The sequence below is a fragment of the Passer domesticus genome, chromosome 7 (assembly GCF_036417665.1).
Source record: "Passer domesticus isolate bPasDom1 chromosome 7, bPasDom1.hap1, whole genome shotgun sequence".
NCBI lineage: Eukaryota > Metazoa > Chordata > Aves > Passeriformes > Passeridae > Passer > Passer domesticus.
The window spans coordinates 45,001,625-45,013,554 of NC_087480.1; the positions used below are offsets into that span (position 1 = coordinate 45,001,625).

Below are 11,930 nucleotides of genomic sequence, written 5' to 3' on the forward strand. Positions count from 1 at the left end.
AGCACTGCAAAACACTTTATTTCTAACATCTGGGAACAATTTAAAGAAGGAGCCAGAAACCTAACAGTATGGGAGAGCACATGACAGTTTCCACCCAGACATTAAAACATTCTCCTCTAACAGTTACACATTGTAAACACACTGCTTCACTAGCTGAAGTAACTTTGGGGACTGGCTGCTCGAAACAGAACAACACACTTTGAACCCCAAAACACAGCACTTATAAACTTCCTTCAGTTTACATGGGATGGATTAGAATTCAAAAGGATGCTTCATTTTTAACATGACAAATTTTTATATGAAACACTGCATAAATATACCCTCACATAATCTTTCATCAAGAAAAAACACTTGATCTGCCTTATGCTCTGATTACACACACAACTGTCAAAACACATAATCCAAACCACCCTGAGGAATTTGTTACACCTCTCATATGTACAGGATCACAGAAGGCCCATGCAGGACAGGATACATATTCAAGAGAAACTCCATGCAGGTTCACAAGTATTTTACAAAGCATTTAACATACAGTTTAGCTATAAGCTTGCTGTCACTTCACCAGAACCTTAGCGCATGGAGCAGACCTACATGAATAATTTTAAAGAATACACCATTTAACTATACTGGCATGAAATCAGTTAAGGTCATGAACTCCACGGGTGCTTAGTAACTCACTTAGAACATCACTTGCTTTTCATTATGTATACTGCATACAGTATGACCACCTTTACTTACTTGCTCTATGTTCTTTTTCACCCTACTTCAATTCTTTTCAGATCCTCCTCAGCCAAGCGTATATTGTTTATATAGCCTAACAACTATGCCACATAATTTTTTGTAGAAATTGAGAAAGAGCAATCAAAGGAATTTTAAGTCTTTTAAGATTGACAGGAGACAAAATTCAATTTCCTTAAAAAAATCTTCAGCTGCCCAAAACACAATAGTGAAAAAAACCAAATTTCTCAAAGCACCAGAAGATCAAGATGGACTACTAAACCAAAAAGCCAAAGAGTAAAGAATCAAATCTGAATGTACACCATGTCACACAGCCTCATTTGGAAACTTCCAAACTTTCAATTGTAATGAAAGACTGCAGGCAAGGATCTCTCCTAATATAAGTCAATGCTTCAAACGTTCAAGAGAAGTACACAAAGATAATAATTCGTTCAGCATTTCAGATTTTTGACTCCACTTTTACCAGAAAAGAAAGTACTACTCTCAAACATTACAGGTAGTAAATTAGAATAGGTGAGAACAACTCACTAGAGCTACCACCTGGATGTGTCCTTTGCCTTCCAGACCGACAACCATGGCACCTGGATGTACAGACTTGCTCTTTCAGTAGCAGATTCTACACCTCAAAATGCAATTCACATGGAAGGTATTTTCTACTCAATTATCTCCTATTTTTCACTAATAAATTAGAAGTGATAATGCTATTTTGTCTATAACTCAATACTCATGTTACACATTCACAGAAAAACTGATTTTATTAAAAGCTAAACATGGCTACATGTACTTGCAGCTGTAAAAAATAACCAAACCCCTAAATCTAACATCACAGTCTCATTAGCTTGTGAAACCACAACCTGTTTGAATCACTACCACCAAAAGCCAAGAATCCTACCTTCTCCCTGACCCCAGCAACTTCTTCCTACTCTGTCCTCCTAATTCTGTATTGTTACAAGCACCTAGGCAACCACACGCTTTGGTACAAATCTGAGTAAAAAGATGGAGTTCACTGTTGTGTCAGCTTAGCTTCACCCTGGTTAGGGTCCCAAGAAAGGTTTGTGAATTGGCAACCTAAACATCTGTCGCACAAGTATTACAGTGACAGAGAAATGGAATGCAGCTTGATTTGCTTGTGAAAACACAGCCTGAAGCTCTCCGAAATGGGAAGGGTATTTGCATACCGGTATTAGTGCGTGTTTTCAGAGATGGAGCAGGTGATTGTGTTTCTCTTTGTATAACCCCTCAATAAAGATGCAAAGCTAAGTCTTCTGCTACAAATGAAAACTACACGATTTCAAATTAGTGAAACTGATCACACAAGTATACTAAAACTTCCTTACATACAGTGAGCATACTTACTACAGAGAACAAACTAAGTTTCAAGAAGTTTCCTTCCTTTCAGTTTTCATCTTTCCTTACTTCTTCACATATATTACAGTGGCAGAATGGGCATTACAAAAATAAAGTACATAGAAAAAAAGAACTGGAGTCAGCTGTTCTGAGAATAAATATGAAAGCCATTTCAAACAGGGTCAATTTATAGAAGTTACTGTTATCAGATATCTTTACTGTTAACAGATCTCTTTCATTGTAAGAAGTTATTTTTTGTCACTATGGACATGTTCCCCATACCATTGCTGGAAAGACACATCCAGATGCCAGTTCTAAACTTTTGAACATGGTCAGACTTCAGCCTTACTTCACTGCTATAATGCTCCACACATCTTTTTTGCTGTTTACCACTGCTAGCACAACTAAGTATTACTGAAAACAAAGGTTGTCTAAAAACATTATCTCAGCTAACACAAGAGTAAAACACCTCTAATTCACAAACAACCCATTTTTCTCATATCACTGTGTCTTTGTCTAGTCTACCAGACATGCAAGGTTAGCCCAAAACTCTAATCCTAACATTTTAAATATAACAGACTATCACATGGCATTTGTCTGTATGAATAAACCAGTTTTTTAACTTACCACTCCCTTCTTTTTAAGTAGTCAAATCACAACAGTGAAGGCAAAAAAATTGGAAAGAGTACAAAACTGAAAGGAACAGGCTTGTGAAATAAGTTTAGACTAAATTTTAGAAGTGGGAGTTTATCTTCTGACAACTTGCTAGAATCTGACTTTCAATCCTATTTTCATTATGCCATGTACAGTTGAAACAAAAAGTCACAGCACATCTACAGTATCTACTTGTTTCCACCATGAAAAAATTCTCAGTTATTACTAGCAATAAAGGTTCAGAGTATAATTTTGTAAGAGAAGACTACTCCTCAGAACATGAGTTAAATAAACAAAGTGGACACCATTCCAGAGTACTTACAAATTGCTACTTCATGCTCTCTCAACCTCCTCCATCAGTTCGTGTCTCTGTCAGTTCTTAGCTACTGTCCTTCCCCCATACTACTATATTCCTCCATGTCAAGTTTCAGCAACCAGGAAGAAGGGGAACTAGGTGATACTTTCCTGTTTGGAAAACTCAGAAAGTACGAGGACGTGTTTCTTAGCATCTTCTACCCACCCCAAACATAACAACTAAATACACACCACCAATTCCCTCATGTCTTAAGCGCACTGCAACGGCTGAAGCCCTGACCCTGGGGGGAAGAAGGCCACCCCACATCTTTAAACATTACAAAACTCTCTTTACAGGGAGTTTTCTCTCCTAGCTCTATCTGGGGCTGTCCATGCTTGGCAGCTGAAGCTTGGTTTTTGGCCAGTATCTATAGCACTGTCAAGAAGGTAAAAAATTTCCCAAATGCTGTGTATCAAATAATGCATCCAGGAAGAAATGACTGGTTCTGTTCTCCTGTCAGATAGAAGAACACCTCAGCCATTGTGAAACATGCAATGCACATACACAGAATGAGTCACTCAATTGTTCAGACCCCATTTACTGCACAGCTTCCCTCCCATCCAGGAGAAACATCATCCATTAGACTGAAGTGGCACACACTGAAACACAGTAGGAGAGATCACCCTCAATATGCACCCAAAGTTCACCTAAGTTATTCCCTACACCTGTGTGACATACATTCCTTATACCATGTTTTCATATCCCTCCAAAGATTCTTTTAATTACTCCACAGGAAAGATACATTATATATTTCATATATCCAATGGCTGAAAAAGGCTCTACCACACCAAGTATCACTTATCAAGAGTAAAGCATTGTAATGTAAAGAGAACACAAGAGAACAATTCAAAGTACAGTTATTAGATGCTGATGCTCAAAACTGTATAACCAGAGAGTAACTAAGGACCTGATGTAATAAGAACAGAGCAACTCCAATATACTTTTTTAAAAAAGAAAAGCAAACACTTCATATAATAATTTTTTGAAATGATGCACAAAGAAATCTATAAAATGTATAGAATTTCTCCAGGGAACTGACTTTTTTTGAAATTGATGAACTATGTAAACATTACCATTACTGGAATCCTTAACTCTCATTTATTTGTGCAAGTATACTTTGCACAAACTGCTTATATACAATGCAAGTGCACAAATCAGCACCAGACAGAGAGCTAAAGCTCATCCCCTCTTGCATTATTTTGCAAAATGTAATGTAAGGGCTGAACTGTGTGCAGTGACATTTCCCTGCCTCCATGAATTCTAGGTAAGCAAAACAAGACATTACAGACCAAACCAAGTATGAGTTATTTCATCTGTATTTACAAGATGACTGGGTTGTGACATATTCTAATGGTTTCAGAAATTAAAGCATGCTGCTCTTCTGACAGATTTGAGCTAGGAAGCGTGTTCCCACTGCATATTTTGAGTTGCACAAATCCCCATCTTTACTCTGTAAACCAAGTTCTCAAGTTGTATTCATCACTTTTGCCATCTCCATTTTAAGTTTTATGTTTTGTATTGGTTTCTGGTGACTCAACATGTAAATTAAATGAAGACTGAACCTCAAATGAACAAAAATGTTTTAATTTAGATCAAGTATACAATACAAATAAATGGTAACAGTTTCAAATGTATCCCTCATTTGTAGATAACTCCAATTATAAAACTGTTACTAAAGCATTATAAGAAAGCATTCCTTTTGCTTTATACTTGCCTTGACCACATGCAGTCCCCTAAGCTACAAAGCCCTCCTTTAATTCAAAGGCAATACCCAGACTACAGTAATTAACTTCTCTTACTCTTTTACTAATGGGTTTAAAAATATAACATGTGTGCTTTGCTGTTTAAGAGAACACCCAGCCAGATAACAGTTAATACAACTTTTAAATTTGTATTGACATGACTGATGATGATAAAATAAAGCAAATTTTCCAAACAGAAGACTCACATATCACCATCCCTTTCTCCAAGTATAATTGAATATACCACAAACATGTTTTGCAAGTGATTAGCATATACACTCTAAATGAAAAATCTCAGAAAGCATCAAGTAAAAAAATATCCTGAATAAGGTAACTTTTCACAGGTAAACCCCTGCCCACATACCATGACTACCCAGTCACAATAAAAGCAGTGTTGGAAGAGCATTAAAACTGCTAATGCAACTCCTTGGATTCAAAACTTACTTCTTACACATTCCCATGGCACTTCATGAAAAAGCAAACTTCCAAGAGAAGGCCAGATGACTGATCCCAGTTGTTTATATACACTTGACAGGCAAAGCATTCCTCAACTTTTTGAAAACATCAGTCCATCAAGAGCAATGAATAGTCACCATAAGGACGAGTGTTTCACTTGTCCTTCCACAAAACCTGAGTGAAGCTGGCATGACATCACTATGCACACTGTATGCCTCAATTAGACAGAAATCCCATTTTCCCTTCTTAGCAGTATCTTGAGATAATTAGAGAAGCTCCAGAATAAAATCCAGTTTGTTCCTCCCATATTTAACAGCTTTCTTCAGGAAATCATAATCCTTATTTATTTGCACTACTTCTATGCACAGACTGTTTTCTTTCAGAAACCAGACAGCAAGTCCATTTTTACAAGCAAAAAGCACAACTTTTTGATCCTTCTGAGCTTTTCCTTGTAGTTTTTAATCACTGCCTCCAATACACCTGTCTTGCCTTCTTTCTTACATTCATAATGTAACTTCTACAATCAACAGAAGAAAGGAGTTACATCATCTGAAGCATTTTTATTTCACTGTCTGGCTAGTATCTTAAAATTTGGTTCCAAAATGGCACTACCCACTTAGGACATACCACTCAAATTCTCAGATTGAAGTTGCTCACAGTAAAGAGTAAAAGGGATACTGAATCCATTTACTTCTCCTGAAGTGAGAAATGTTAGAATTCAAGATCCAAGTAATACATGGCCTACCTGAAACTACTTCCACGCTAGAAAGAAGAAAAATTACTAAGGGTAATAATTGATTTTCTATTTTTTGCCCTGAAGCCGTGTACATGGAGCACAGTTTGCTGCTGAAAGACTTAGAACATCCTCAGGTATCCCTCCAAACTACTAAATACATTGCTAAGTTTGAATCAGTTAACACTTTGTCCTCCCAGGCATCAGAGAAATAATCATGTCAGCATTTCTATTATGATTAGCTCCCACGGAAGTACCTTAATAACTGCACTTTCCTCACGATTCAGAGAGCGAGTCTAAGCCTGTCTCCAACACTGCACGAACACATGGAGCTGGATGGGCCCAGAGTCCATGGAACTGACTTCTCACAGCTCTTCCTAGAGGCACGCTTACCCAGAAACTTTATACAGGTAGATCTAACAGAACAGCTGCTGTATCTACAGGCTGGCTGTATTGTATGAGAACTAGTCCAAATCCAGCAGGACCAATACTGAATCTGAGCAACTGGGCCTTACTAGACAAAGCTGGGCTTAGCAAGCAGTTAACACTGATCAGCTTCAGGTGCAAAGGCAGGTACACAGCACAAGCTGCAAAGTCCCTGAGCAAATGTGAAGAGTTAACTGTATGCACTAAAAAACTTCTGCTTCTACCACTGAAATAGAATTGCTCTCACACATTCATTGAAGTTCTCTTGTCCCATATCCCTTTGCATAAACATTATTTCTCACTCTGCTACTACGGAGCACTGATCTAATTCCTGTGATAGATTTGAATAAAAAAAGCAAAATAAATACTAAATTAACAGCTATTTGGAGGCCCTCTCCTTGTTATAAAAGTATGTTAAATTCATAACTGAACTTGAGAAATAAAAGCTACAGCAAAGCAAACACCCACTTCTGTGTCTACAAAACAAATTCTAGCTCCCATTTTTCTGTCCTCTTTACAGTCACTTCTTTTTTAACTTCAGTGGGAGCTGTTTTGAACAAACGAGGGGGAGGGACAGAGAAAGTATGACTTTTACAGGCCCCATGCAACAATGCAGGAGTGTTGTTTTGAAAAAAAATATGATAAATCAAGTTTTAAAGTAAGAAGCTGACAACACTACATTAGTCCAGAGCCACTGTTTACAGTTCAGTGCCTAGAAAAGTATTTTGTGTAGAGGCTCCAATTCACCTCTAGGGATTTTTGTTTAATAAAGCATACACGGCTGACTAGATATCAGCTCACAATGACCAGTTAAAATATCCCAACATGCAACTACTGATGCTCAAAGTAGTTCATTTTGTATTAGCACACTACCCCTTATTTGCTAAGTGTACATCCTACCTTCACACCAACGGCAACATCAGTGACAATGCTGCAAAAAAAGAAAAAACAAGAACATAAGTCAAGCAATTTATCCTCAAAACCCAACTTTTCAATGTATTGTAATGACAAAATTGTGAGGAAACAAACAGGCAACAAGTTCCCTGAGAAAGAAACTATGTTCAAAAACACATTGGACTGAAATACAAAAGAAACTTTAAAAAGCCACTGAGCTCCCACAGTTTACAGGCCTTTCCAAAGAGCACAAATTTTCAAGTAAATGTTACTCCAAAGCAGCACCGCCAGGAAATTTATTTAGAAAACTCGGGTTTCTGGACTACGTGAGATTACAGGGTGGAAACAGAGTAATTTAAAAGTAAGTACAAAACTTCTCACACACCTCATAGATGAACCTTTGTTTGACCTACTCTTTGAACAGCAGAAAGCAATATATATTTTTTTTAATTAGCTTGGAAAAAACCCCCAACACATTGGCAGCTACACCTATATGAAATTTAATGAGGTACACCTATGAAAAACACTGCAACAGGTATGTCAAGGTACATCTTTTCCTTAGAGGCTGTGACATCACCACTCACAGTGTATACCACAATCCTAAAAGAAACCTCAGTCCACAAACATACACACAAAAAAGAATATGGGAGAGCATTCCACAATGTAGTACTCATTATAGTTGTCAGACAGGATTTGTAACTCCTGCTATATAACCACAACCATAAAAAGCCTTGGGAACTCTCACAGTTGAAAGGTTATATGCTTAAAGCATACCAAAGAGATGGCTTTTCTGTTTGCAGCAGAGTAACCAAGCTAACAGGAGATTTGGAAGCTGAAAGCTGTTGTGTTTACACTGACGAAGGCCACATCCAGCAGCCCGCTTCCCAGGTGCAACAAAAAGCAGGCCTGGCATGTAGTGCCTGCCCATCCCAGCCCTCTGTCCCATGCTGCCGACTGCTTCCAGCCTTCCCTTCTTTGGTTTGTACAGCCGGTCCACTGTATATACAAAGGCATCTCTCCACCTGGCGAGGGGGGGAAGCCGAAGGGCTTATTAGGCAGTTTCTGAAAACAAAAGAGCTCGACGTCTGGCTCCTGCTGGCATCGCTCCTCCCCTCCAGCCAGCTCCAAAACAAACCCGAGCCTGCAAGGCGCCCCTCCTCAGCCCCTGGCCAGAGGAGCGATGCCAAAGGGGGGGAGGACGGAGCGAGAGGCTCTGGGGGGCAAGACGAGGGCTGCCCCTTCCCTACGGCGTCTCGGGCACTACACTTAAGTGGGGGGCAGCCCGAGGCCCTGGGCGATTTGAACGGGGGACCCTACAGAGGGGCCCGCGTTAAGGAGAGGCTGAGCCCGTCCTGCCCCGCTCCCAGCCCGTGCGGGGCCTCGGGCTTCAGCTGTCCCGCGGCGGGAAGCTCATCGCTACCCACACCCTCGGAGCCGCCCGCCAACAGCCAGCGAGCGCCCGGCGCCGGGACGGGTGCCACCACGGACCGGCGGCACGAGGCGCGGCAGCGCGCTGGCTCCCAGCGCCCCGGGGCCCACTCACCCGTCCATCGCCGAGCAGGACAGAGCGCGGGCAGCGGGACAGGAGCCGCGCACGGGAGGCTAAGAGAAAATGGCGGCCTGGCCTGCACGGAAACCGCCGAGCGTTGCCGAGTGCCGGGCTCCGCTCCGCGTCCCCCTCCGCTACTGCGCACGCGCCGGCAGGAAGCGCATGCGCCGTGCGCGCCGCTGAAGTTTTTGCCCTCAGCTGCCCGGCCCGAGCCGGCCCTTGAGGCGGCGCGAGGCTGCCCCGCCTGCGGCGGGAGGCGGGAGCGGCGGTGGCTTCCCTGCCGGCCGTGGCGCCTTCCTGCCGGCCCGGGCCACAGGACAGCGTCGGGGGATCCTTAGCCATCGGCATTCCCTGCCGCCCAGCCCGGACCCCACTTGTTGAAGGGAGAGAGTTTGCGGGCTTGGTGCCGGCCCTTCTCCTCAGGGAACACGCTCAGAGGGACCCGGTCCTGCCTGGTCCCCATCGCTCGCTGCCCGCGGCTACGCTGTCACTTCACACAAAACAACCTGTTGACTCTATCACGCTAACACTACATAAAAATAATAAAGAGGAACGTACAAAGGAACTACTGCAGTGAATTGGGCTGTTTCTTCACAGACTAAGTGTCTCCGTGCTTCTCTGTAAGCTGGCACATCAGGGTACAAAATACGTGGCTGTTACAAAATATACATTTTCTCCTCATTACCTTTTGCCAGATCTCAGTATTTCGTCACAAATCTTCAAATGTTTGAAGGTTTTCAAACATTTCCAGGTTTTCTAGAAAAGTTTCAAACACTTCTAGGTTTTCTAGAAAAGTTGTGCATGAGAAGACCCAGATTGCATTCAAACAAAAAATCAAACTGAAGAGTTTATACTAAGAAAGAAAATTTGAAATTGCAATCCAAATGTTCCTGTAAGATCCCAAACCCAGAAGAATGTTTCAAAGTATTCAAAATGTCTTCTGTGATTTCTAAATTTTGATCTAGCAAAAATATGTTTAGAGACGGTAGCCCATTACTTGATTGCACTTTAATTCTTTCAGGTTAGTGTAAATTCCTTGGAGTCTGTCATCAAAACTATTGCAATGAAGCCTGATAAAGAATTTAGGAACCAAAAACTGTAAAACTATACATACATCTATAACTGGAAAATTTTCAGCGTGCTTTAATACTCCAGTATCCTCCTCTAATTGACACCACAGATAACTCAGTAACTGGATTAACTATTAGGAGCATGTACAAATTCTCATTCTACTCTGCAACTTTTTGTTGTTCTGTTCTGGAAGAGCCACTCTGATCCTCTGCAGCAGTTTACTGATAATGCTTCTCCTAAGTGGCATTATCACTTGGATATCTGCAACTACTTCCTCTTTCAGAAATTGTCTTCAGCACCCATCACTGACCACTAGACTAAATTACTTATTATTCAGTTTCTTAGAAAATCCCACTTAAATATTTGATTTGCTGAGATTGTATCTAAAGCTCATCATGCCACATGCTATGCTTTAAGGGTTTTGCCTTCTACATTGTTATGTTTGTTTGTTGTTTTGGGTTTTTTTTAAGTCCGTGGTTGTAGCATTCTTTCCTGATTGCATGTATAAAGTACTACGATCATGATTGAAAGTAACATTGAAGATATCAGAGATATAGGAGCGCATCTAACAATCTCCATAAATCCAGGGCATATTTATTTATTTACTCTCACTGTCTCTCTAAGTATAATCCCTGTATATTCTGGCTTTGCACCATTGGAGGTTGGGTTTATAATTGTTTTTTCTTGTTTTCCATTGCCTTCAGTCCTGTTTGATGCCACATTGTACTGGGATGGTTTCTGTCTTTTCCCCCTTATAAATCTAAATACATCTTATGCATTTTTGTATTGCCTAATTTGCTTACCTTCTTTGCCTTCATAGTAGGCCATCTTCAAACCTGATTTTCTCTTCTGTAATATTTCTTCTGTAATATTTCTTTTTCCTCCTTCTTTCATGACACCTACCAAAATCTAAGTACATTCACTAATACTCATTCAGTTTATCCTCTGAGTTAGAAGCTCTTCCATATAAAGCAGACTGAGGAGTACCTGTTGAGTGTAGCAGAAAACATTGGAACTGAATCTGCAAATCTGGTTGAAATAACAGATATGACTTTATACCGCAAAACTCTGGTCCCCCACAAAGCATCAATAAAAGTGATAATCAATCAGGATTTTACCTAGAGCATTTAATTTTAAAAGGGATAAAAAAGGTAGGAGTAAAAATGCCATGGCACCCTCTTGATCAGTTGTTCATGCAGTGTGGTATTCCACTTTCCTGTAGCTTTGCCTTTTTATACTATTAGATCATTTTTAGTACACTTCTGAACGCCTTGTGAAATGTCTGCCGCATTTGGAACACTGTGATAGCATCATCTGTTTATCTGGTTCTCTCTTTTCTCTGTTGCTAGAGTGTGTTTTTGCTTTGTCTTTCTCAAGTCAGGAAAAAAATTGTTCCCAAAAAACACCCTCTTGTCCTTAAGAGCTGTCAACTTTCTGCTGAAGTCCTGCATCAGATGTTTCAGAAGGCAGCTGAAACGTCCAGTGAGAGACAACCATTAAGTAAAACACCTCGAGCAAAGCCCTCCACATTCAGTTGTTACATTACAAAGCACATGGGCTTATATACACTATCCATTTTATTCTAAAATTTAAGTGCAGATATTATTATCAGCCGTTCAAAGTTCCATACCCTTAAAATCACAGTAATCTTACTGCTGCAGCAATATCTTGCTTTCCTAAATAATTTCCTTTGATCATTGATACACTTAGATGTTTTGCTTTGATCGGTTGTTTCCTTTTTATTTCAAGAACAGCTAATAAATAACCATCTGTGTAGTCCAGTAGCAGTGTGAGTAGTTAATGATGTTTGCTTCATAGAAGATTGTAGGACTTAGAAAGCACACAAAGATATTTTCTGCTGTACATTGTCCCAGGCTGAGTCTCTGGAGTTGCTGGGGATAAAACAGCGTCTGCCCCCTCAGAGAACAGCTTGTCCAAGGGTTTGCCTGAGCACTTTTTGACATC

At 40.4% G+C, this 11,930-nt stretch overlaps 1 protein-coding gene across 7 annotated transcripts in view; it reads right to left on the reverse strand.

The window, feature by feature from the left end:
* Positions 1–9,046, reverse strand: part of PTBP2 (polypyrimidine tract binding protein 2) — a 44,718-nt gene extending 35,672 nt beyond the window's left edge. For 5 of the 7 annotated variants that reach the window (XM_064428168.1, XM_064428167.1, XM_064428165.1 and 2 more), the window contains exons 1-2: positions 8,889–9,046; positions 7,352–7,382 (exon numbers count right to left, since the gene is read on the reverse strand). In XM_064428168.1, the coding sequence (XP_064284238.1) occupies positions 7,352–7,382; positions 8,889–8,896 (39 nt within the window). In that variant the 5' untranslated portion in view covers positions 8,897–9,046. Of the gene's footprint in view, positions 1–7,351; positions 7,383–8,119; positions 8,142–8,888 lie in introns of those variants that run through there. The other 2 variants (XM_064428170.1, XM_064428169.1) reach the window with 2 other exon arrangements.
* Between the last annotated feature and the right edge of the window lie 2,884 nt (positions 9,047–11,930).